General features: G+C 35.7%; 1 protein-coding gene across 1 annotated transcript; it reads left to right on the forward strand.

The window, feature by feature from the left end:
• Smp_019170 (jumonji/arid domain-containing protein,putative) lies at positions 1 to 27,277 on the forward strand (the record flags this gene model as incomplete). Its single annotated transcript, XM_018791985.1, has 22 exons — positions 1 to 147; positions 367 to 444; positions 478 to 537; positions 572 to 808; positions 842 to 901; positions 941 to 1,040; positions 1,086 to 1,105; positions 1,148 to 1,432; positions 4,888 to 5,114; positions 6,026 to 6,157; positions 6,884 to 7,166; positions 7,809 to 8,373; positions 10,296 to 10,615; positions 12,266 to 12,594; positions 13,200 to 13,578; positions 14,238 to 14,623; positions 15,465 to 15,747; positions 16,726 to 16,965; positions 18,642 to 18,734; positions 24,804 to 24,938; positions 25,430 to 25,678; positions 26,490 to 27,277. 22 exons carry the CDS (start codon positions 1 to 3, stop codon positions 26,799 to 26,801), a joined length of 4,920 nt encoding a protein of 1,639 aa, XP_018644891.1. The 3' UTR covers positions 26,802 to 27,277.
• Positions 27,278 to 27,863: the final 586 nt, after the last annotated feature.

The raw sequence follows: 27,863 nt of genomic DNA on the forward strand, positions 1-27,863 counted from the left end.
ATGCCTAGCGATTTCTCCTTTGTACCGCCTCCCGAGGCTCCTGTGTTTTACCCAACGCCTGAAGAATTTGAAGACCCACTTGGCTACTTAATGAAAATCCGGCCAATATGTATAAAAACTGGGATATGCAAAATCGTCCCTCCCAAGGTAGGCTTGGATACTTTGTGTGGCATTTTAGTCATATTTCATAACCGTAATTATTTTGTTTGTAAACTAATTTTGACAAAATTCCGTGAATAAGTAGTATAGCTTACACCATTGTGTGTATCGTCCTAATTATAGGTATGCTATTATCCCCCATGAAGTATATATATTTTCTTATCAATACTTACTATCTAATGGATTACTGTTTACTTTTATTTGCAGTGTTGGAATCCTCCGTTCGCTGTCAATATGAAGGAGTTTTCATTCACACCACGAATCCAGCGGTTGTACGAACTAGAAGTAATTTCTATTTCTTTTCACATCAAACCTCAGGCTCATTCTCGTATCAAGTTGAATTTCATCAGTCGTCTCTACAAGTTTGTTCAGCTACAGGTATTTTCATCTTGTAACTAATTTCACCCTACAGGGAGGCGACAAAATCCGAGTACCTAGTATTAGTGGACGCTACTTAGATCTATATGCTCTTCACAAACGCGTCGCAGAAGCTGGTGGATATCGTCAAGCTTGCGACAATCAATTGTGGTCTGTTATTGCTGAAAAGTTGGGTTATCAAAGCCGTCATGCGCATTCAATCAAGACAAACTATGAAAAACTGCTACTATCATTCGATCAAGCTGTATCATATCCGTCTCCACCCAACAAGGTAGTTCTGTGTTAATTTTTCTAACAATATTAGACCACTTGTCACCCTAGAAGTCGTTGGAGTGGTTATAAACGTTGCAGAAAATCAACGGAAGTCAGTGTATTTCTAGGGACTAACTTTTCTGTTTAATAGGAAAATAAGATAGATTACTCCGCCAGTAACGAGTTAAAAAACCTTCAGTTTTTTGGTCCTGGTAGAAAAGCTGTTGTTCCTGAAGACGGACGACCAAGCAGTAGGTTTTAAGAAATACTAGGTTTATCACTTTTTTTCTCAATAGATTTCAAACCAGAAGTGAACGTAAGTTTCCAGAACTTTGTTCAGTTTCACTAATGTTTACAGATTGATGAATATAATTGTCGCGTTTGCGGTCACGGAGATGATGAAACCAATCTCCTTGTCTGTGATACAGATAGCTGTCAAGCTTGCTATCACTTATATTGTCTTGACCCGCCTCTTCGTTCCATCCCAAAGTGCCAGTGGAAATGCCCTGAATGTATCAGAGCTATCTGTTGTCATCCGGTAGATGTATATGGATTTCCTCAATCGAGCAAGACTTATTCTCTCCAAGAGTTTGGTGTAATGGCAGATCAATTCAAATCTACTTATTTCAAACGCCCATGCACTGTAAGCATGATGCAGTAGTTGTTTGCCATTTTTCGCTTCATTCTATGGCTTGTAATGCAGTTTTATTTTCATCGCTTCTTGTCATTCAATGAATTTTGATAAGGAGCTTAAGTTTTCGCGTTTATCTTCGAATATAATGTATTTTCCTCCTATTTTCTAGTCTTACAAGTTTCCTCTTCGGTGCTTGTGTTACTTGTATTCACTAAGTTCAGTCATAGTTTCTTGAATTCATGTCAAGATAGGATTGTTTAACTATAATTGTTGTTGAGCGATATACCAGTGTTCATGCCTTAATGATGACATTGGATTCATGTGACCGTAATTCCAGTGTAGTGTATGAGTGAGTTTATAAATCTCAATGTTAGTGGCTTTTAAGTAATGTTCACTTAGGATTAACTAGAACGAGATATTTTGGTTCACTTTTTTATTATCTTAGTTTTTATACTGCGTCCTTTATGCTTATATATTGACTCAAACCACTGTTCTGGGATGATTTCACAACTGATATAGTTGCTAGACCTTCAGTCACTCTTAATTATTTTATACTTATGGATGTTCGTTTTCACTTGTTCTAGTAAATGAGTATGTCTAAGAGTCTTTTTTCAGACAAAAGCATGCGATCTGTTGATGTACTTCATATTGATACTGTGCTTTGGAACGTCAAAAGAGTGATAAATACCAGATATCAATGCATCACTGATGAGGTTCGCATTTATTTCCAATTTAAATGTTCCTTTTTCATCTATGTCCCACCGGAAAGAAAAAGCCAATAGTTGTTTCCTTTCCCTGGAAAAACTACCTTGAGCTTTCATATCAAGAAAATTAGTTAGTGTATTAAATTTATCACTGTTCATCTCTTATTCATAATATTGAACTGCTTACTTTTAATCACACAACACTGGATTCTGCTACTGATAATTTTTATTTTATTACCTACTGGACCGACCGGTATCACAAATAACGGTAACCTAAGTATTGGTAGACAAAATGTATTCCTCCCTCACACCTCCAGTAGCATAAGAATCACCGCTCATATTTAAATCTCTTCCTCTTACTTTTTTTTTTAACTCGTCAACTGAAGTTTAGGAAATAATCAACGAACATTTTCAAACTGCTCTGAACATTCCAAACTATACACTATGTCTTATTAATGTATGATTGCGTTAGATTTATATCGTTTCCTAGATATACATTCTGTTTTTGTTCTTTGCTCAGTTACACATAAATAGTGAGGGACTTTGCAGAAATCAGCATTAGTCAAAAATGTTAAACTTGATATTCTCACAGAAAGAGATTAACAGAATGTAAAACCGAAGGAGCGAAAACGATAATGATAATGAAAAATGGTGAACGAGGAATACGAACCATTGTTCATAGGGAACGAATAAAACCAAGGTGTTAAAACTACCAAGTCAAGCTAAAAGCTAGGAGGTGAACTGTACATCCACTGCAGCTGTTTTCTGTTCATTTCAGTTGAGGTGTGCATTCATAGATGCTAGTAAAAATAAATTAGGAAGTCAAAGGTATTCATTCATGACTTTTAGTGTACCTTTGATCGCACGTAAAGTTCTAGGTTTCATTATAATTATGGTTTATTTATTTATTTAAACACATAAATATTGGTACAAGGAAGCACCAGATAAATATGCGCCTCATAAACCTCATTTGATTTGTGTGAGGGCTGTGATACTGCCCAGGTGCCCAGACTGAAGCGGGTGGTTTTCTTAGGGGGCCACACCCCGAGCCTTTGACCTGAAGGTCTAGTCCACAAGGCAGTGGAACATCGTGAGGAGATGCGGTCCCATGGTAGCCGGTGACCAAATAATTGGTTCATACGCCATTTGTTCCTTTAGGATCCTGGAGCCCATGTGCACCATTGGTTTGGAATCAGGGTTTTCCAACTCCCCTAGGTGAACTTTCCATGTCCACCAACCCGGTTAAAGCGCCGGACATTCGCTTTTCGTCCTCTCAATTTCGTAAACAACACCCCTGCCACGAGAAGGCAGTGAGTAGGACTTCCCTGTCAGAGGCTATATATTCGCGTGGCCATGTGAGAGCATTTGGAGAGGGAGAGTGGACTCTCCCCACTCTTGGCCGTACCAGGACATTTGGGGGCCTAAACCATAAATAATGTACTGTCATTCTGTTAGTCTTACTTATTTGGAAAAGCACCAGTTGGTTGAATGGAATCTCCTATTTGTTAAAGGAAAATGGTTGATAACCCTGAGGGAGACGTTGGGAAATCTACGGCATAGCGCGAGTAAATCCACCTTGCCTTTCTCATCCTCATGAACATCTCATGATATTATGCTTTTTTACCGAGGCTACTCATACTCTTTCTAATAACCACTTCGGGATTGTTATTCTTGCTCTTCAACAAACATATGAAGTTGGGTTAGTCTGCTTCGTTATAGTATTCTACATCGTTTTGTATGTATGTTTTCTCCCTTCAGTGGATATTTGACTAAACCTAACAGCATAACAATGTTATATATCGGTTTAAAAAGGACTTGATTTCGCAAACGCTTCAGGTCTGTGTTGGTTATAAGCTGGTAAGTTTACTCGGTAAAATCTGAGTTAGGCCGTGTTCTCGAATAGCCCTGTAAACGAAATTGAGTAAACATATCTATACCTTCGGCAAATGTATCATGTCTGTTTATCTCTACTCATCTTTCAATTTGTAAAGCGCTTCAGCAAACAAATCAAATATCAAATTGCAGTGTCAACGTGATTAAAAAAGATGCTGTTAAATAGCGGTTCTAGTCATAATGTTATGGACGGTGAAGATTTGGTCAGTAGTGTTATTTGAATCACATCGCTTTGCCCCATTTTCAGTACCATAAATACGACATGATTTTTTTATGGAGAAATCAAGTTTTTTATCGTTTATTCCGTTTAATATTTCGCTCCTGAATGTCATTCAAGTTTTAGGATCCCCTTAGTTATTTCTAGATTCGTTTTTACTTTGCTTTGAGAGAATTTTTGCTGTAGTGTGAACGTAGGTAGTCTAGCTTTGTGCAACTGTCAGTTTTTGACTAAGCATGAGAAATATCTTTAATATAACTATTTAATAATCTTTTTATGACTACCTGAATCTTCTAACTTTTCACAACTAGCCATTAGACAGTGATCTCCCCGAATTCGTTTCCGTTTTCTACCTATTTTAGGGAAATGGTATACAATTAGTTACGTGGTAAGATGATGTCATGGTCTCATCGGATAAGTGTTCATCCAATCTGCTACTCACCTTTTTGTCCCATCTTACTAGACGGTTGTTTGATTTAAGGCTAGTTTATAAGCTATTGCTAAAATTTCGAACATATGATCGTACGTATACCTTCATTAAGTACAAATGAGAATATTATCTGTACATATTATTTGAGAGTTAAGTATTATATTCCATAACTAGTAGTTTTACTGTAAACGGATACGTAACATGTCTCTTTTATGAACAGGATGTGCCATGCGGGGAAGTGGAACGTGAATTCTGGCGTATATTACAGGAGTACAATGATGATGTGGTCGTCGAATACGGTGCTGATATCCACTCAAGTTCTCAGGGGTCGGGGTTTCCAACAAAATCAATGCTAAAGAACTTAGTCGGAACTGCTTCCCAACTAGCAGAAGCAAAGAAGTACGCTGATAGCCCTTGGAACTTAAATATATTACCTCTGTTAGATCGGTATGTTGAATAACGTTGATGGTTTATTTACCAAAAATCTTAATGCGGTTTAACGTAGTTTATTTTAGAAATATAAATTGCAACACGGATGTGGTTACAGCTATTGCAATTCTATAATAAGATGATGACCCTATGATTTAGCCACTTAACTTTATCTATTAAGTATCAGATTCCAAACTAATCGTACATACTACTATCGAATCAATCAAATAGTATTTCTTGTTCTTACTCGATGGGCACCATTCATTTCAACTGAAATTTTGTGGTTTCGTGTAACGATTTTCTATCCATACTCGATACTTCAACAGTAGCTTTATAGATAACAGACTGAAATTGAGCTAATTGCGTACAACATAATCCTTAACCAAAATACATCATTGTCTCAATGAATAATTCAAAACTCCCTTATATGTATATCACTTCAAATTGTAGCCCATTTCCACTTTCAGATTTTTCCATTCCTTTTCACTTGGAAGTTCATTTGTTATCTATCTGGTTGTTCAGTTTATCTGTTCTAAAGAATACCTACTCTTGGTTTTTGAAGCATTCATAAACATAACTCATCTTTCTAAATTCTCATATAAGTTCATACAGTGACCATATTAGGGACCTTGATTGTTAAGCACAAGAAAACTAACAAAATGGATATCTTTATCACATTTCAAACTGTTGAAATGTACTCGTAATTTAATAAACATTAATTGCTTCTACAGGACATTATCAATTTTATTATTCAAGAAGTTTATGAAATACCTAAGGAGACTCACTTTGGGATTAACATGATCTATAAAAGGTCGGTAGTTGTATGAAATATAATATTTTGTTAACTCGTTTATCATATATCACATATTATTCAATAAATGTTAAATAAACGATTAATAATGTCCTTTTGATTTTTTGATGACTAACAGATCAGTCTTGAGGTTCATTAAAGGAAACATAGACGGCATGAAAATCCCTTGGTGCTATGTTGGCATGGTTTTCTCTAGCTTTTGTTGGCATATTGAAGACCATTGGAGCTACTCCATCAATTTTAATCATTGGTTAGTTAGAAGTTGGTTTTTAATGATTGATGTAAATTTGACTTTAAAAACTGTTCACTTATGAACTCGAGTCTATCTCCCATGTCAGTAACTAGATTCACGATTCTGGTTTTAACTTGTAAACAATGAAACTTCCCTTTTTATTCTCATAACTCTATATAAATGTCTATATATATTAGCAACCTCTGTACCATTCTGCATCTATCATTTAGATTTTCGCTGATCTCTTTATGATCTTGTTCCGTGTGTTTGAGCATTTTGGAAGCCACTATGCAGTTCCTTATGTAGTTCTAAAACACTAGCTTTCAACTAATTTATTGGCAAAACTGCTGCCAGACTGCACATCAAACACTAGTTATTGCTACTGGAAGAGGCAGGAAAACTATCATTTTAAGGTATACGTGTTATTAAGCCATATAACTCAGGCTAGTAATAATAAGATCCGTATGAAGCGATTATTGACTAAATTTGATAAACTAGAAATATTTATATATTTTTATGAATTTTCTTACCACTAAATACTCATAAATTCAGTTTACATTCCCAGTTACAATGAGTTGTACATTCTTTAACAGCCAGGCATTAATTCGTTTTATATTCACTTTACTGCTATCTGTTTTTATTCATTGTTAAGTTATTTTTGGTTGGGAGATCTAGAACTTTTATTAACACTATCCACTTTGATCATCTTTTAAATTGGAATGTTTTTTGTGGACCGTAAAATAGGGGTGAGCCGAAAACTTGGTATGGTGTATCCCGTTTGCACGCAGATGATTTTGAACGTGCTATGAAGAAGCACGCTACAGAACTTTTTGATCAAGCCCCAGATCTACTGCATCACATTACAACTAATATAAACCCGAATATTTTACAAGCAGAAGGTGTACCAATATATCGAACTGATCAACACTGTGGAGAGTTTGTCGTGACATTTCCACGCGCTTATCATGCTGGATTCAATCAAGGCTTCAATTTCGCTGAGGCTGTTAATATATGTCTACCTGATTGGGTAAGCTCAATTTTTATCATCCATTTGATCTTTTAAGTCACATTCTAAAAAAATATTTGTTGTATAATTAGAAAATCCAGTGGCTCTAAAAAGTTCCTGTAGTTTCTTTTGCAATTATAGAAAACAAATGTCAGTATGCAGTGTAATACCCACTACAACATTGAGTACAAACGCATTCACACTATTAAAGTTGGTTTTGAACCGTACTACCTCAAGTTACTGGCAACCAGTTTTGTTAGTTATTTGAAATTCGTTTTGATTACGTTCTCCTGTTCTGTCCAAACTAATATCCAAACTCTTGTTGGATTTTTATTGTTTAGCTTCATAGAGACGATATTCTAATTCTAAAAGGTTGAGCATGGCATAAGCTTCACTGAATGTCTTTTGTTTACCCTTGTCATATCTATTTTGCATAATCGAAAAATGTTACGTTGCTCCTCAAGTTTGATCACCGTTCACTTTGTACAATGGCATCTTAAAGTGAAAGATATTTGTTGTTAGTTTGTGTGTTTTTTATTACGTGCCGTTTTCTACTGCTCTAGTACCAATAGATTGAATCAATAACTGGTATCAGTTGTTAGTTTTGTGCTTTTCTCATTTATAATTCTTCAATCTTATGTTTTAAAAATTTAAATTCCTAAGCTCCCTATTGGTCGTGCTTGTATTGAACATTATGCTGAAATTAAAAGACATTGTGTATTTTCAAACGATGAACTATTATGTACATTGGCCGAAGTGGCTGTGGGCAATGTTCTTCCAGAAGAAATACTCACTTTAACAAATCCTGTTACTAGCTATATTTCAAATGGTGAATGCTCAGACAATCTGGAACCTCATATAAGTGAAAAACTACCTCCTGGTTGTTCAACTTCAGGTCTCGACATAGGTGCTGTAGCTATTGTGCATCAAGAGTTTACTTGTATGCTCAAAGAAGAACGGCGGTTGCGAGAACTAATTACTCAAAGTGGTGTGCCTAACTCGAGAAAAGTTAAATTCGACGAAATGTCAGATGATGCACGTGTTTGTGATTTCTGTTTGACTACTCTTTTTTTATCTGGAGTTAGTTGTTCATGTATTTATCAATCGAATACCAGTATTCAAAGATTAGAAAACTCAACTGACCGTTCTTTGGATAACCTTAGTATGACTGCACGGAAATACAATATGTTGGATAAACAACGTGAAATTATAGATGAATCTAATGAAGGTGTGTTTTTTGTTTCAATTTCCTGATTCGTTATCTTTTTTGTTCCAAATTACTTTTTTAAGCATTTTTGTTGATAATCAGCAGTATTAGCTAAGTTATTACTAAAAGTTATGAAGGCTCTTAGAGTAATAGCGTTCCACTACTTTTAAGTAGTGTGGTTATTTTTATGAGTTTTCATCGCGTTCTAAAGTTAAATTAGATCACCATTTTGAAAAACAAGAAACATTTTGCCTACCTTTAGGCTTCTATAATTCATCCTGCTAGGTCAGTCAGTCAGTTTTTGGAAAAAATCAGCCAAAGTTACCATCCCATACCGCAACGAGGTGAAATTCACAATATGAACGGCAAAAGAATTGAAATCATAATAGTATCACTAGTAGTGAGTAAGATGAAGGATTAGAAAATATGGTTCGGAGTGGTGAATTTTAGTGGTAATTTCGAAGCTCAAAAGTTAGGGTAAGATGTATTATGATTCCATCCACACTGCAATAGTATCTTATTTGCTGTGTTACCGCTAATTCCATCACTACCTCCGGTACTCTGGGATTTGCCGTAACAATTTCATCTCGTACTAATCGGGTATGGAAACTGGAACCTATGTACATACGCATCAGGTTCTACGTCATGTTTGACTGTCTGACGCTACAATGAATGATCCTAAGCCATATCACCCAGTCTCTCTCAATAATGATCTTATAGACCTCAACCAAGTAGGGTAAATCTACCAACATGTCTCAGTCCAACGGTCAGTGACTTCATTGACTGATACTCGGTCTTCGTTTGGCCTTCAACAGTCTTCTTCTAACCAGTCCCCAATTCAGTCAATATATTTGGCGTCGAGGTGGTCAGCGGTTAGCCATAGGCTTAAGTATTACATACCTCGACTACCAGATTATATGAAAACTCAGTTTCGTCAATCAATTTATCTCTTGAGTGTTGAAGGGTGTAGATTTTCTAGGAGTTTCAAGTCGTCGAAAACCCTGTCTATCACTCCATAATTTACCATGGTTCTTTAACTCCTCAGATCGTAATACAACGTACATTCAATGTTTGTCATTAACTTCTTGAGTTTCATAATCATTTTACAACTTCTTTCCCACAATTTCGTTTGTATCGAGTTATACCCTCTAAGCCTGACCTAAATATCACTAGTAGTACCTGTACTACGCTGGTATTCATCTTGGTGATTTTATCTTTCTGTACTGATGAGATGTGGCAACCTGTGGGTGATACATGTTTCGTGCCAGGCTTACGGGCTCCTTAAGGCAGACTGACTTAAATTCTCGTACATCTTTGTGATATCATGTTCTTTTAAATTAAAAAAAAACAAAATAACCGTTCATTTCATTGAAATTCCTGTTACCCTCGTTTGTTTCCCAAAAATCTAAAAAGTTACCAGCCAGTCTTCAATGATGTATTACTTCAGGATGTTTTGCACATAGCTACTAATCAATACATAAATTCCGAACCCCCTAATTTTCTTTCACTTCATATTTTTTCATTACATTTTGTACTCAAAAACCTAGCCAGTAAACAGTTTATTTCTAAAAGCGATCCACTATTCTGAATATTTCACTATTTTTCAGTTGTGAATTCTCGATAATATCGTGTCGTTTATGGAAAATTGGTTGTAATATTGGTTGTAATCTGATTCTTACATAAATTCCCAAATGTAGTTTTACTAAATTTTACCATTCATCCAATATTTTGGCTATTGAGTGAGCAGATGACAATCAGATATGATGTAAATTAGCTTAAATTATATTTTTTAGGGAAATCTGAATGACATTTTTCAGATGGTACCAGCGAATAGTACACTTCTATGTTATACTAGTGGTATTTTAAATTTCATTTAAACAAACCTGGTACTTATGTTTTAGTGCAGTGTTCAGAAACGTCTTTCTCTTTTTTGGCCTTTACAGAGGAAAAGCGACCTCCTAGTCATATGGTTTGTCTGAAACATGTGTCTGAATTGTGCAAGAAATGTCCATCCTCAGTTTTTGTACTCAACTATCATTACTCGATAGAGGAACTATGCAGTTTAGAACAATGTCTAGCTGATCGCTTAGCCCATTTTTATGCATGGAGAAATCAATTATCTGTTATAATTAAACCCAGTGATTCAAACACTTTCTCTAATAATCAATTCATGAAACAAGAAGCTAATGATAATCATGAATCAACATGTGTTATTGTTTCTAACAACTCAACTTCAGGTACTATGACTCTTGAGGAATTGGAGGTAATTAATAGTGTTATAAGACTAGTCTTTGGTATGAAATTTATATTGATAATCTGGAATATAATATAGTAAAATAACTAGCCAAACTTTATTTGTGACAAAATTTTCAATTTCTATTTATGCTTTATATACGGGAATTTCGTGTTAGTAGTTCAGGCACTGATACAACTAATCATAAATTATACGTTTTTTGTACTTACTTTATTTTGTAAATTTGTTTTCATAGGGTAAGTGTAGCTCCTAGCACATTACGTAAGCGTGCCAGTGTTTAATAACCTACATTTAATTGCGATTAGATGTTTATTTTGCACCAACTTCACTTATGCTATTTAAAATCAACGAAATGCTCATCTAGATTTTTACAGAGGCTTAAATTTAAAATAGATAATCAAGCATTATTGTTCACTTTATCTGGTAGAGTCTTCCATTTTTTCGATGAAATCTTTGCTCTCTTTTCGTCAGAGTAGACGGGAAAGACAAGAGTTTAAAGAAATATTTCATTGAATTCAATAACTACATATTTAGATGGGAACATTCATATTCTTGCAATAATTGTTTTCATAAATAATTACACAAGAAGCCGTCAGGAAGTTAACTAAATATTAACCATTATTCACAGGCCTATGTTCAATTTTTCAGACCATGCCAATTATGTGTAAACTAATAATAATATATAGGCACCAGAATTTTGACGACCAGGTTTCTACTTTAACACATTTAATAAAAAATAGAACCCTGTATATTGAATTCATTTGACCACTAGTTATAGCTCCCAGGAATAAAGTAAAAAACTATATTCTCATAGTTTTCTGAATACAATAAGTAATCAATCATACTGTAAAGTGACGAATTCACTTTTTTCACTTTCATTGTTTCATAATGTCGTTGCATGAGATATTAATTTGTCAGAGTTTCGGCATCACTTGTTATGTAAAAGACGTAGCATGTACCCAATCACTTTATGAAAATCATTTTTATATCTTTTATTGGTGAGTCATTGACGGTGTACAATGCTATCATCTCTATATTCATTAGAGTGATTTCTATTCTTACGTGTCAGTATCTCTAAAACTGTTCTTCGTTTTTGTTATTGTATGGATTTAAGTACCTGTAAACAAATGGGAATGTTCAATGAATTCCCATAAATGTTGATCATCGGGCTGAAGCACCAGTTGTTAAGCTGTTCGATTTTCAGCCAGCAAATCACTGGTTCAAACCTCATTCCACTTTTGGTTCAAGCAACCGGGTAGTATCATTAACCCTCACATATCAAGTATGGCTGCAAGTTCGGTACACGAATCTGTGCCTAATAATTGGGTTGAAGTAGACGGGGTTTACTCTATCACTTGAGTTGTTAAACGAATGTTATCCATAGATGAGTAATTTGCTATGTTAGAACTAGTGGATGAAGTGATTTTAATGTATTATTATTTTTAAAATTTTGTCTACTATTCTAATCACCTTGACGTATATTCGTACTTTCAGTTATCTGATTACAAGCTAAGTATTCTTCAGCTTTATTCCTAAATCCAATTACTCGAAGATTTTTTACAAAACTATCGTTGTACGTTTTCTAAATAATAGCTATTTTAACAAGATTGTTATGCTTAATACTATAAAAGTATAAATTTGCACTATTCTTGATATCAGATAAAATTAGCCGAAGGCAAGGCTGCTGGCTATCATACCGATGACACCTACAACGATGCTAAGACTATACTAGATCGTGGTAAACATCTTCAACAAATATGTGTCAAATTAAAACCCTCCATTATTGGTACCGGAAACACTGATAAGTTCAAAAGCTCATCAACGAACATATCATCGACTGTCAACCCTGTAAAATTTCAAACCCGACGTCCTGCTACTTTTACCGTGGCGACTTCTTCAACTAACGGTTGTGCAACACCACATAAAGTTATCAAATTGCCTTCGAATAATGGATACGTGGTTCTCAACCATGAACTTGATGTCAACAAGTAAGTGTAGATCTCTTGGGAACATCTCATTCTAATGCACAATATTCAAATATCCGTGTGTCACGCAGAAGAAACTATTTTTTGTTAACTAATCATCTTAATTGAAATCAACCGTTGAATTAGTTTAAAACGACACTCATCTTCATGAGTACATAAAAAGGTAAAGGGAAATCAGTTTAGTTCCTATCTCAGTTTGAAAATCTGTTAGCAGAAATACATAAGGTTAATTTATGAGGATCCATTTCACATAATAACTCCACTCAGGACAACATGGAAACTAATCACGTGTGATATGAGTAATGGATTTATTGCTAGTTGTGATTACTGGTACTGAGAAATTGAGGTAAGATGGTGGTTGTAGGTGGTCAACAGGAAACCCTGGACCCGGGTTTCGTGCTACTTGGCACTCGTCAGCAAGGTGTACCTGTAATCTTGAGGGAACTGATGCTCCCTGGCGAAATTTACTGTTAAAACGCAATAAGAATTGAAGTCACCAACTCTGATGATGATCTAATTTCAGATAACATCGTTCTCTTGAATGTTTTCTATTTTTGACAACGGGAATATTGTGCCAATTTTTGTCGTTTTTTACTCCGAATTTCTAGTCCTCGTGAATATGATCTTCTACGACTAATGGAGTCCTGTGAACAACTGCATCCTCTCAATCTTTTTGAAGATCCATCAGTACAAATAGTCAAACGACTGTTGAGTCAGTTAACAAGGTGGCACCAATCAGCTCGTGATATTATTAACCTACTATGCAATTTAATCCTAACAAATGCCACTCGAAGTATTTCTACCAGTTTTTCCATATCAGATAGCTTGTCTAATATTGGCATTAGTGCGGATTGTCTCCCTAATGATTTTCACGCTTTCTCAACAGATGATCAAGCTTTAATTATCCTTGACCATTTTTTGGAGAACTTACGAAGTGAATTCCCATCGTATGTGTATCGTGTATCGGAATGGAATTCTCTTAATTTCGTGAGTTTTAGCATGAGTAGTTGTGTGTTGTGTATGGTACATTAATAATACTAGTGTATCATTTTTTCAACATGTACTTCATATGTCGATCAATAGACTTTATGTTTCACTGGTAAGTTCTAGTATTTAGATCGGTCTTCTGCCAAAATACATTCTATGTCCGACCATCGCCATATACTACTTAGATGGATATAAGTATTTAGTATATGACATGTATGTTGTGAAAAAAATCACAATTCTCAACACTTCACTGATCGTTATTTATTTCCACTTTCTTTGTTCTGCCCTTTCTACCGTGTTCTTAATCTAGGTTAGTATTTGAAATACCCTTCTAAACGTAGCTTGTTAATTGCCGTACTTAAATGTGCATCGTAAGCTTCAAGAACTACAATATACGGTCTGTTTTCAGTTTGAAGTGATTCTGGATACTATTCAACATAAACATCCTATCAAAACAGTAATCATAAGAATATCTATCGGTTTCCTTCTAAAATCGTTTGATCTTTAATTTGTTCACTTCCTAAGAAGTTGTAGAACTAAATTTTCTTGACATACAAACACCTTCAAGGAACTTTATTGTTTGCTACATAATTGTCACATTTTCGTCTATTGAGTTATCTGATCGTACATTTTTCACCATTTATATTCTTTGATTTTAGCTACGTCATGCATTGAGATGGCTCTGTATTTATAGTCGACATGATAACAATAAAAGTACGTGTTGGCCATTGTCTCGTCTCCGAAAGTATTTGGTTTTTGGTGAGGAAATTATTTCACAGCTGACAGCAATTACCTCGAGTCAAAAATCTCACTCGAAAATAGTCCATTCATCTTCGTCACCTGTTTTATTATCTATCCGAAACAACCAAACAATTTCTCAGTCTTCAGGATCTACTGTTAACGTTGGCAATATGGACACTGCTTTAACTCAGATCATGAGACTTGTACTCGCTCGAATGCATACGTCTTTAGGAAATCTGACCCAGTTGGGTGTACAAGTTGAAACTCTAGTTGGTGTTTTAACTGAGATTCTCAGCAGTTCAAGGTGAATTACTTTTGATGATAACATATAATTCATTTTTGTGCTAATAAGATCACACTTCATTAATTCTTTGCTCTATGAATCACTAAATATTTTGTAAATTGGTGATTTTTTGACACAATAAGAAGACGAAGGTTATCAGAATTGTGTTATACATTTCGAACAATCTGATCACATATATACTCGTTAAGATATTTTATTGAAGCCTCAGCTATACGGGAAGTAAAACTCATATTATGTGTTCAAAAACAATTTGTTCTTATCCTTAACCTACCCTGGTAATACTAATTTATTATCCAGAGCGGTTTTCACATCTCTTTTATGTAATTTATTATTTTTGTCTTCGTTTGCCTTTTAATTTGCCTGGTTGACCTTTTATTTTTCATATAAAATGTCTTAACATGAATATATGTGATCAGATTGTTCGAAATGCTTTACACAAATATGTCACATAATCTTGATATTCTTCGTCTTCTCAATGCATTATCGAGATTTATCAGAGGGACTTATTGTTTCAGATTGGCTAACAGGTTTTGCACTAGGTATTTTTAGATATCCACGATAATATACTGACCACTTAAGCTTTATCACTGATCTCAGTGAAATATCGATAGAATCGATCTGAATTATTCAGACCAGTACTGTTGACCCTCATGTAATTATTTTGAATAGAAGAATGTTACGTATCCACTAATTTTTGGTATATGGTTTACAGGAGATGGTCTACCTGGATATTCTATACTGAGTCTTGGAATTCTATTAGTCTTTCTTTTATATTGTCATGCTAAAACTTTTTTATTCTAAACATGTTTTAATTTGTTTCTGTGTGTTTACACTAAAACAGGTCATCCATCTATCAAGAAATCGGGGATGCACTGCACCGACTAAAGTGTCTGGGAATTGATCACCCAACGGCTGTTAATGGACAAATACCACTAACGAACGAACCTCAACTTAATGCAGCTTTAGATGAACGCCATTTCAATAGCATTGTAGATACTCATTCTGCTACTACACCTGAAGACATCGCTCAGTTAAAAACACTTTTAAAACAACATGTTGATGACATGATAAATTTGTGTTCCCGGGATAAATGTAGTCCAGAAACTAAACCTTATTTAATCGAAGTGGGTTCATTAGTTTCTATTTTGTTTCATAAACCTCGTTATGCCTCATTTTACTAGTTTACTGATTTTATTAAGCGTACACAATTGACACTAGATTTTGTCGTAATTGATAGCTAAGAAGTTGGATGAAGCTTAGTGGGGAATAAAGTAATTAAAATGTTACTGTCACTGTAATGTTTACTTCATTTTATGCCGTCACTGATCAAGGGACGCCGAACTGCTAATTATAAACATAAGTAAGCTTTCAACCAACCATATCAGATTTTCATCACTCTGATTCAGCTTGACCTTTGTGAAGCCTCATTATTTGACTACTAATCAAGCCCATATGCTCCATGGGTCTAAAATCATGGTTTTCAAACCCCCTAGGTAGATCCTTCGTACCCACCAACCCGGTTGGAGCGCCGGAAACTTCTCGTCCTCGCGATTTCGTAGACAACACTCCTGCCGGTAGAAGACAGTGAGTAGGACTTCCCTGACAGTGGCTGTATATGCGTGGCTCTGTGGGCGCATTTCTAGACGGAGAGCGAACTCTTCTCACCTTCGGCCGTACCACAGTTAAAGTAATATGCAACTTCCTAATAAACGAAGATAAACACATCCAGCTCTGCTAAATATACAAGACTATTGTACTGTAGATTTTATTCACCGTTTATTTCTACTCGGACTTCACAATGGTAACGGCTTTTAATTCCTGACAACAAGCTATTATTTTATTTCATATTCGTTAATCGAATTTCGAGTACTTGAGTCCATGTGATCTATTAATAACTAGTGGTCCATTCCGTCGGATCCTATAAGTCATACTATTTTGAATTTAGTATCCAGTGTCCCAGCAATAAGATCGTCTGTGCAAAATCAAAATATAACTACCCCAGTGACTATCAGACGAATATTTTTTCAAGTAACTTATTTTATATTTTATGTTTGTTATTTCGCACTGTTTTAATTGTTAACTGATTTCTTTTTTTATTATAGGCAGAAATCTTATGTGAACTCGGTCATTTGTTCTCACCAACTTCAGATTCAGATCATTTACTAAGCTTCGTTACAGCTCATCAGAAAATTATTGTTATATCGGACAAATTAGATCGCCAGTTGAAAAAGTTAAATGATCATGTTAACAACACAAAACGTGCTATATCGGATTTGTATGACAAATTCCTTCCTCATCATGATTTACCTGGATATAATATACAGACAGATTCGTTATTAGAGGTATGTTATGTGTGATTTTAAATACTCCTTTAAACTCAGTTAAACTTTTTACTTTTTAATAACATGGATTCAAAGGTTCTGAAACACAAAACTTAGCCATTATTACGGTTTTTACCTTGGCCTAATATGTTTCATCATCGTATAACTGATCACAACATATATCATCTGACACTGATTGTTCTTAGTAAATTTATTCACTTTTGAAAATGTCAATTGTAAACCAATAATACTGTAAAAGATCGCTATTTAGCTTACCTTTGGACCGATTGGGAAACTTGTTTTCCCCAAAGAAGATTTCTCGTATATTCAGATAATTATTCTCAATAATTCAAAAAACAAGAAAAACAATTCTACTTTTATTGTGTAAGAGCTAGTGTTTTCAGGCTTGAAAATTTCATCTCACTTCATACCTGTCAAGTCGATCATTCATATCTTAGTAAGTTGTTAGGATACTTCTAATTATAGAAATTCCAATCTTTGTTCATCACCTGGTCATTTAGATATATTTTTTATCCAGCGAAATCCCTATTTTTAAACGTTTATCTGTCATGAAGAAAATATCATCCAGTTTAGGATAGTTGAACAATCCTCCTCTAAACTAAATTTCATACTTCATCACTGATACGCTAAGATTAGTATGAAGCAATACAAATTATGACCGGTGTCATATTTATATTGGGTTTAATCCATAAAAGTTATATACATATAAAAATAGTCGATTCAGTAAATATCTGGACTGTATCAGTAAGCTTTGCAACAAGATTTGGATGCATTCTATGGAAAATTGATGTAAAGTCGTCAAGTGGATCAAGCGTTTTAGTTGAAAGCTGTAAAGAACAGCCGACATCAAAACGACTATATTTTTTTTTACGTATAACTATAAATTTTGAGGTTATGACCATAAATATACAAAAAAATAGTGATTCTTTTAAACGCTAACGAAATGTGTACCGATTTGCCCAAATTCATACTTTCACATAAATATAAAGATGCAAGACGCTGGAAAACAAATCATTTCTGGCTGTGAACTCATTCTAATTTGAATATGAACTACTGTTAGCGTGATTCTTAGATTTCATGGCTGTCAATAAGGTGATGAATACAAATTATCGGCTTTGATATCCATCTGAAAACAATCTTACTATGGTTTCCGGTTGTGCCATTTTTAAAATTATTAACATTATCGTGAGACGGACTTGAGGAACGAAAAGAAGGAAGGAGTAAAATTCTGTTTATTAATGCGTGGACCGGTATTAATTATAAATATAAATCATATTTATTTTAAAGTTATTCGTAAAGAACATAAAGTTGATAGAGTCAGAAATATGGTCAATCTTCATTGTTGATGTATGCAACCTACATCTACCGTCTATATGCTTTTCAATCAGCGATTCTTTTCTAGAAGGATTGATAATGAATTGAATCTGAAAGATCGTCTGTGTACATATTTGCAGCAAAAAAGTCAAACGATACGACAACTGGTAAGATACAATTATAATGCAGACAGTTCTTAGTATATTGAAGGAGATTAAACAGATTTACCTTTGCTTTTTTGACATCAGTTCATGAATTTGCTAGATAAGTTACAAATGTGGTTATATGTTCCCAAAACTTCTGAAACATTTTTATTCTCCTTAATGTAGAACGTGGCTAAATAATTTATTTTCCAACTGTAGGTTTTGTTGCCTGGGTTTTCAATGAAACATCAGAAATGCTATGCTTTACAGTCATTCAAAGATGCTTCCTCATCGAGTTATGAACGTGCACTTGTAAGTTTATCTTTAAGGTTGACTAAATGTTCTAGAAACTAGGACTAAAATTAAGTTTTCCGACAGTTGGTTTTTCATATTTCAGCTTACAACTAATATTTGTTGGAAGTACTTTTTTAAAATATATAACTCTGAGTATTCGAATCAGCTGTGTGGTCTAAAAAATCAGATAATTCATTTTACTCTCTCCCAATCGATAAAGTCGATAGCCTTACGTATAAACTTATACTCTTATTTATTTATTTATTTAAACACATAAATATTGGTACAAGGCAGCACCAGATATATGCGCCGCTATGATACTGCCCGGGTGCCTATACCGAAGCAGGTGGTTTTCTTAGGGGACCACACTCGGAGCCTTTGACCTGAAGGCCTAATCCACAAGGCAGTGGAGCATCGTGGGGAGATGCAGTCTCATGGTAACCAGTGACCAACGATTGATTCATACTCCATTTGTCCCCTCAGGATACTGGAGCTCATGTGCACCATTAGTTTGGAATCAGGGTTTTCCAACTCCCCTAGGTGGATTTTTCGTGTCCATCAACCTAGTTAAAGCGCCGGACATTCGCTTTTCGTCCTCTCAATTTCGTAAACAACAGTAATGCCACGATAAGGCAGTGAGTAGGACTTCCCTGAAAGAGGCTTTATACGGGTGGTCATGTGAGCAGTTCGAGAGGAAGAACTGACTCTCCCCACTTTCGACCGTACCAGGACATACTTATACTTTATTACTAATCTTTATTATTTGTCCAAACCGCTAACTCATATATTGTGTGTGTGTTGTTTTGAATGTCCATTATCCCTGTTTGATATGTCACTGTACAGTCTTGGTCCATTTTATTTTCTCTTTGTTACTTTATACTTCAGTTTACATAAATCGATTTTCACTTTGTTTAGTTGTGGTTCTTAGGTTTCAGTCAGTCAGCTACAACGTAGGACCAGGCACATATATGCATCGGTCCAAGTTGCCATACCTCGTTAGCACAACAAGATCAACACCGGATTATTAGTAGTTAATTTAGTGTTGGTAGTAGTATATAAATTATAGGTTGTATATAAGGATATAGTATAGGAAGGAAGAGAGATATGAAGCAATTTTAATCTCAAGGTTTAAGGGAAGATAAAGAGTGTATACACCTACGCCATTGTGATCGATTCTGAGCCATGTCACACAGAGTCTCCAACCATTGGTTACGATAGTCACGCGGACCCCAACCAGGTAGTCTGCATCTGCCAACATGGCTCAGACTAGAAGTTAGTGACTTCAAGCACTGATGCCATGTTTTGGTTTGGCCGCCCCTAACTCTCTTCCAACCGTCCCCAATACTAGTCATCATAGCGCGTCGTGGTAATCGGTGTTCAGGCATACGTAACACATGGCCCAACCATCTCAGTCGATGAAGATTCACCACCTCATCAACTGATTTACCATCGTTCCCTAATACCCTGCGTCTAACCTCACTATTACTTACCCGGTTATCCCAGCAGATGCGAGCAATATTTCTAAGGCATCTGTGGTCAAATACTAGTAACTTACGAGTATCTTCTACTCTTAATGGCCATGTTTCACAGCCGTAAAGTAGAACAGAGCGAACTGCTGCGCAGTATACTCGTACCTTAATTGATAGACGGATATCTCGTCTTCGCCACAGGTGACATAAGTTGGCAAAAGCCGAACGAGCTTTTTGAATCCGTGCTGAGATTTCGTCAGACACCAACCCATTAGGCTGATCAGACTTCCAAGATAAGTGAAGTTATCTACGCGTTCGACTACTTCGCTCCCTATCCTTAGTTCAGGTGTTGACGCAGGCCATTCCTGAAGTAATAATTTACATTTAGATGGGGAGAAACGCATCCCAAACATCCTGGCATTATTACTCAATTCCAACAGAAGACCCTGCATTTTGTCAGCGTCTTCACCAAACAGGACTATGTCATCTGCGTATTCTAAGTCGCTTAGTGGTCCCCCTGGTAGGAGATCAATTCCTGTAGATTCAGTCGAAGAGAGTGTTATTTCCAGCAACAGGTCTATAATGAAGTTAAACAAAAGTGGGGATAGTGGACAGCCTTGTCGGACACCACTTGAGGTTGTAAAATCACATGACAGTTCGCCATAAGCTCTTACTCGACTAATAGTGTTCGAGTAAAGAGCCTTCACAAGGTTTATGTACTTCTCAGGTACACCTTTCAATGACAGACACTGCCACAGAACCTCTCGGTCTACAGAGTCAAATGCTGCTTTCAAGTCAAGAAAAACTATCATTGTCGGACGCCGATAAGCGTGTCTGTGCTCTAAAACTTGACGAATGGTGAATATGTGGTCGATGCAGCCACGACCAGGTCTGAAGCCAGCCTGGTTTTCTCGTGTTTGCAGTTCACGAGTCTTAGTTAGGCGCCCGATAATTATTGAGGCTAGTATTTTAGATGCTATGTTAGTCAGACTAATCCCTCTATGGTTATCACAGGATGATTTGGACCCCTTTTTATATATTGGGACAATCAGTGACTGTGACCAGTCGGATGGGATTACATCCGTCTCCCAGATTTTAGCCAGAATATTAGTCAACCTAATCGCTAAAATTGGACCACCATATTTAAAGACCTCTGGAGCCAATCCATCAGGACCAGCTGCTTTTCCTCGTTTCAGATTACTTATAGCCTTTTGAACTTCAAGTAGGGTCGGGGGGCCTACCTCAATGTTCCATTCAGGTTTTCTGGGAATAGTGGGTAGTTGTGTAGTAGCTGAAGGCCAGCTAAACTGCTCCTTAAAGTGTTCCGCCCATCGTTCTAAACGTTTAGGTTGAGAGCAGATAAGGGTTCCGTCTTTTTCGGAGATTGTCTCACTTACACTTGACTTCTTAATTCCGGTTTCTTTTATTAGTCTGAATAGTTGCCTGGTGTTGCCTACAGCCGCTGCCTTTTCCATCTCTTTTGCTTTCGTTGCCCACCACTGCTCACGATCGTTCCTTAGACTTTTAATTAACCTAGATCTAATTTGTTTACGCTCTTCGTCGTGTTCAGAGCCTGATGGGATGAGTTTACGCGAATCCATCAGTGAAATAGACTTAGAGGAAATCCACTGGTTTTTTGGAGCCCTATGGTTTAAATGACTAATAGATGTGACTGCTGTTTCCACAGCTGTTCGTATGTCTTTCCAAGCAGCATCTGGGTCAGTCTCGTTTACAGAACTGCCTAGATGTGAACTCAGTTGTTTCTGGAATTTACATTTGGATTTCTCGTCCTCCAGTTCAATCCTAATGGGTCTTCTTAGTGTACTTTTCCTGCGTCCATTGAGGCGCAGACAAATGCGTGCTCGTATTAAAGCGTGATCAGAGTCTAAACAAGTATTCCAATACGAGCAACAATCTTCTATTGAGCCTCTCCAACGATGACTGATGACAATATGGTCTATTTGAGTCCATCGTTGGTTTGGTGCAGGTGGTCGCCATGTTAGACGATGTCTCTCCTTATGTTTAAAATTAGTGCTTGCTAAAAATAAACGATTGTCTGAGCATAGTTGCAACAGACGATCACCATTATCGGTTCGTTGAGCCGGAATACTAAAACACCCACCTAAATGTCTTTCTGTTTGATTTAAGCTGCCAACCTGGACATTAAAGTCACCTGCTACGACTACTATGTCTGAGCGCTTAGCTTTCTGAAGAAGCTCAGAGAGTTTTCTGTAAAAGTCATCTTTTACTTCATCATGGCTGCAGTCAGTGGGAGCGTAGGCAGGAACGACGAAAAGGCAACGACGTGTGTCCCTATCCTTCCGAGTTCTTACGGAGCCATTTAGCCGGACAGCACACAGGCGACTGTTAACGGGGATCCATTCTAGTAGTGCCTGTTCTGCCCTTGTACTTAGTGCTATGCCTACACCTGCAAGTCCGCGAGAACTAGCCAACGGGTCGCCAGATACACGGAGGGTGTATTTCGTCGGCTGTCCATTTTGGCGAGGTGAGGTCAAGTGAATGACCACACTGGGATCCTGTATGCGTGTTTCGGAGACACAGCATACATCGATGGTACGAGATTCTAGAGTTTTAGCTAAGGAGGCCTGTTGACCTATTTGACTTAGGGTACGTACGTTGAAGGCTCCAATGTGTAGTTTGGAGCGAGGTTTTAGTAGACCTGGGACAGCGTTTCGCGCACTAGAATCGTTGGCCATGGTGACACTTGAGGAGGAAACCGGAACAGGAAGTTTAGTGTTGAAAGTCAAGGTAGAAGGAATAGTAGGAAGTGAAGAAGGAGATTGATTATGAATACAGTGGTCTTGAGTGTTGTTAGAGGTATGAGGGCAGTTATCACTTCCCGGTTGCCCACACCGTGGAAGGATTCTTCTAGAGGTACCTGAAAAGGAAATTGGGTTAGAAGTGGTCTTAATGACCTGAGAGCGTGACCGCAGTGCCCAAGGGACAACTGCTTGAGGTCGGTCACACACGACCTTTTTGTGGGTAGTTTTTGTGTTAGCTCCGTTCTTCAAAAAAAAACCTTACCGCCGGAGACGGATATCCGTGGGATAAGGCGAGGTGTGCATTTTTAGGGTCGACCTTTTCTAACCCCACCCCTCCTTGTGGGAAGGCAGCATCGCTGTCATACTGGTTGTCTGAAGGAAACACCTTACTGCTGTCACACCTCTGTACAGTCAGCAGTACGACTTCGCCTTCGGACCTTGGGTTTGCTGCTTTTAGTCTCACCGCTCTTCAACCGACCTGTCTGGCCTGGTAGGACCTCGAGGAACGATTGTTCCAGCCAGCATAGCTCGATTGCTTCATCACGATAGGCAAGCCCGACCACCACGTCAAGGTAGCAGCAACGATCGGAGTTCTTAGGTTTAAATACTCAACTTTCAGTTATTGAATCAGTGTTTCGAATGCTGTGCTCTTTAAGTAAATTTGAATAATAAATTCAAAATTACGTGTAACGTTCAACTATCAGTCCCTGAACTGTAATTTCCGAAAGTACTTGAAATTATTATTCATCACAGTCGTTTTATCCATTGCATTTAGTGCTGTAATTACTCTCCTCCTCTGCTGAAGTAAGCTATTTTTGACTCATTATTGTTTATTTTCGACTACTTCGATGCTTTGGGAATCTGTTTAACCGAACAGATTTGAAGATATTAATTAGAAAGATAAGTTTAATTTAAGTTTGTCTTATAAAAACTTTTCACTCCACTAGGTAAACAGTATGTATTTAACCTCTTTTGATTTTATTGTCATTGTTTAGTAGGCTGAATTAGTTAGTGTCTCTAGTACTGATTCTTTTTAATTTTTTCGGCACGTTTTGTGATCTCAATCATCTCGGTCAAATTATCTGACTTACATATTTTAAGCTTATAAGATAACTAATCCTATGAACTCTGCAGCTATTTATTCCAAATTGTTTCTGGGTGATTTATATTACGTATTCTTGTTTAATTAGTCAGTCAAGTATCGATTTTAATCAAATAATCAGATTTTATGTACCAAATTATACCATTTGTTTATATTTCTATATTGCTTTGCAGTATCCTAAGGTTATCGAAATTCGGTAACTCTGTTCCTTGACCTAGCAGTAAGCTAATAGAATTAATAGGAAGTTGATAATCAAGATTACAATTTCTTATCCTCCACTTTGTAATTATTCATTCATCTTCCTACTAAAAAATAACCTAAAAAACGTCGTAGACATTTATTATGTGGTAAATACAAATATGCATAATAATAATGCTTTAAGAATGTCACACATAGTACATAACTTATTGAATGTAGCTAAAAAAAATTAAAACATTCTCAATTTTCTTTCCGTTGCGAACTGATTCAAGTTACACTTTTACACCATAAGATCCGGGTTCACTGGCCCTGATTCGGTGAGGTCATGGATGTGCATTGTTGAGGAGTCCTATATTGTGACGAAATGGTCGTCCAATGCTCCTTGGTTTTCAATGGTTGTTCATCTTAGCTTGATTCGTGAGCTAAATAATATTGTAATTAACGCATTAATAGTTTTACAGATTTTATTACTGATTTCAGTTTTTTTGATACGTTAAATTCTTTTCTTACTATTGTTTTCTTTTCCATTATATAGTCTGTATATAAACAACAAATGAAGGATCATTTTGATTATCTATCGTCAACACTTAAAAATATGTTCACAAAAGGCACATCATGTTATGCATGTTCCAAACGCTTCAAAATAACAAGAGTCATTACAGATCATATTGTAAGTTGTACTAGGCTTTGTTATTGTTTCTCTTGTCAATTGTTTCTTGAGCTGTCTTTCTTGTGATTTTTTACATTGATCCTATCACAAGTTCTAGTTATATATATATATATATATATATATATATATATATTGTTTTTATGAAAGTAATTGAATTTAAATGAATTAGTAACCGACTTCGTTTTATATAGAAGAAAGGTATTGTGAGAGAGATGGGTTTTCGCTCCAGTTATTTCGTGAACGTTGGTTTCCTTTCAGTGAATTATATTAACGTTAAGTGATAAGTTTGTTAAAAAAACGAATTCGAATTGAATTATTCTATGCAGTCAACTGAGCTAAATAGTTTAACTAAATAATAGATTTTTTGTGTTTTAAACATAATGTGCTTACGTTTGTTTGCTTTCAAATCTCAGTACTGTGGTCTATCAAACTTTTCAACATTTCATCTCTTTTTTTAATTACATCATGCATCTCATTCCATTACAATCCAGATCTCCGAACACAATCCTTGTGATTTATGTTCAGTATGCTCAGAAAATCTATCAGTATATCCCACATTTGATTGGCTTGTGTGTTTTGAACATCACTGGTCCATTTCTGCCTCATCTAGTGTGAACAATGAGGAAATTGTTGATCTAACCGATGAAAAGGATTGTGGAAATTATGGCAGTTTAGTTCTTCTGTATAGCCCTGTTTCTATTGCTCTTCGACTTTGTATAAATCAAATTCAAGAGTATTTGGTAAGTTACTGTTCAATCTCGGGAAAGTTTTTTGCTATTTGCTTTACTATTCCCATTGATATGCTAACAAAAACTCTGTACATGTTGAAAATTTAATTCTGTTAGCCTCCAGTTCTCCATCACTTCACATACTACTTCAAGCAGTTAAAACGATTTCTTGTAGCTTATTTTCATCAAAATACACTTGTTACTCTAATATAGAATCTCTCATATGCTGAATCTAATTCTTTGATCTACCCTCCTGTGATACTTAAAGTCTACTTGTTATATTATTTTTTGAACCCTAAAGACATTATTAAACGTAATCCTAATATCATTAGAGTATATTGATAACATAATATCATTTTGTATTTGTAAGATGGTAATAGTTGTGGAATCAGTCACCCTAACTCATCATCTTGTTAGAAAAATTTCTTCTTGAGAACTTACTGCCTAGTTTGCAGTGCTCATCATCGACTTAAAAAAAATTCCCGAAATTCTTCCCGCCAAGATCTTCATTTTTTTATTTATTGGGAACAGAACCCGAAGTCACTGGTAAGATAAATTTCAAACCTTATTGTTTGCATAACACTGTAATGTCTACTGTTCACATTCCGTCTATATTGGATGTATAAACATAATTTAGACACTTATAAACTAATAAAAACATTAGTAACTTGTACACCTTTTAAATGATCGTTGTTAAGAAAAATCAGTTTATATTATTCTCAGTTTTCGAAATGTTTTGTCGTTGTGTATGGTTTTTGTGTCTGTTGAGTTTAGTATATTCAATATTTTATAGCACCCGATGTGTGTTTATCCCTATTCATAGGTTCAATTGGGAAAAATTCTTCAATCACATGGGAACCGAATAAATGAAGTCATTTCAAGCGTGAATCAATCTTTAATTCAACAACTACCTAGCTGTTTGATGGACTTCATCAATAAGATGTGCAGTTCACAAAATCCATCAATTGTTACCAATCATTCTGACTTCACCTATGACCTCTGCAACATATTGTGTGTTCTCCTCACATTCAAAGTGAATTTGATGCCGTGTATTCAATTGATCGAACATATTTTATCATCACTGTGTGTATTTAACGATATTAACGAGAATACTCTACAAAAATTAGGTTCTTAATTTTTTTTCGAGTAACTCTATATAAAGCTTGTTTACCAAGCAGTCACGTTTAATTATTCGCAATTTTTTCAAACATTATTGTTTTTTTCATACATTATTTGTCAGCGTTTGTTTTATTATCTAAGTTGACGATTGTTGTTGGTAAGTTTTGATATTTCTATATCGTTACGTAATTAATAATAGATCTGGTTAACATGGTTCTTTGTTTACTACTTTTTCTTTAGTATTCATTATCTTAACTATTCATAGTTTTCTACTTCTGTGTATATTCATCAACTATTTTTTTTCCTATACCTGAGTATATGGGTAGATGATGATATGCAGATGTTGAATTGCATTTGTCTTTACTTTTCCACGTTATTTCGTCTGTTTCACCGCATATTTTCGACTTCATTTATATTTTTACTGCTTTCCTTTCTCGTAACTCATTGTGAAATTGTCATCATTTACATACTTTTAATTTATTTATATCTACAAGACTTTTGTTATTACTGATCTGAAAATTAATAAAGTATTTAATTCAGTTGTGTGTAACATATTATCATCTTTCTTAGGAATAAAGTAGATAACATAATGGCGTGTTGTACAATAGACAGCCTTCTGTCCTTAAAATTTTAAGCCATACTATGTATGTCTAGCTTTTAAAATACTAACCTTTCAGTTAACACTAACATGAGTAGGTTTAATATATAACGTTCTTATATGAAGTCATTCACTCATACTTAACTTAGTACCTGACATATGAAAACATTGGTTGAAGTTCCAAAACCCAATTAACACAGGTGAAATTGTCAAAACAAATCCCAGAGTACTACATGTAGTAACAGCATTAGCGGTAGTAAAAAAGGTTGGGCATCGAAAATATGATTCGAGAAAATATCATTTAGTGAAATGAATAATTTTATAAGGTAATTTGTAAACATACAGCTTAAGGGAAGACTAAAACGGAATGCACCTGCGTCGTCGCAAACGATTCTGAGCTATGTTAGTCAAAACTTCCAACCACTTGTTAAGATAACTACACAGAATCCAACCAGGTGGTCTTCACCTACATTTTTCAGT

This window comes from Schistosoma mansoni, assembly GCF_000237925.1.
Source record: "Schistosoma mansoni, WGS project CABG00000000 data, chromosome 1 unplaced supercontig 0010, strain Puerto Rico, whole genome shotgun sequence".
NCBI classification, from domain to species: Eukaryota; Metazoa; Platyhelminthes; class Trematoda; order Strigeidida; family Schistosomatidae; genus Schistosoma; species Schistosoma mansoni.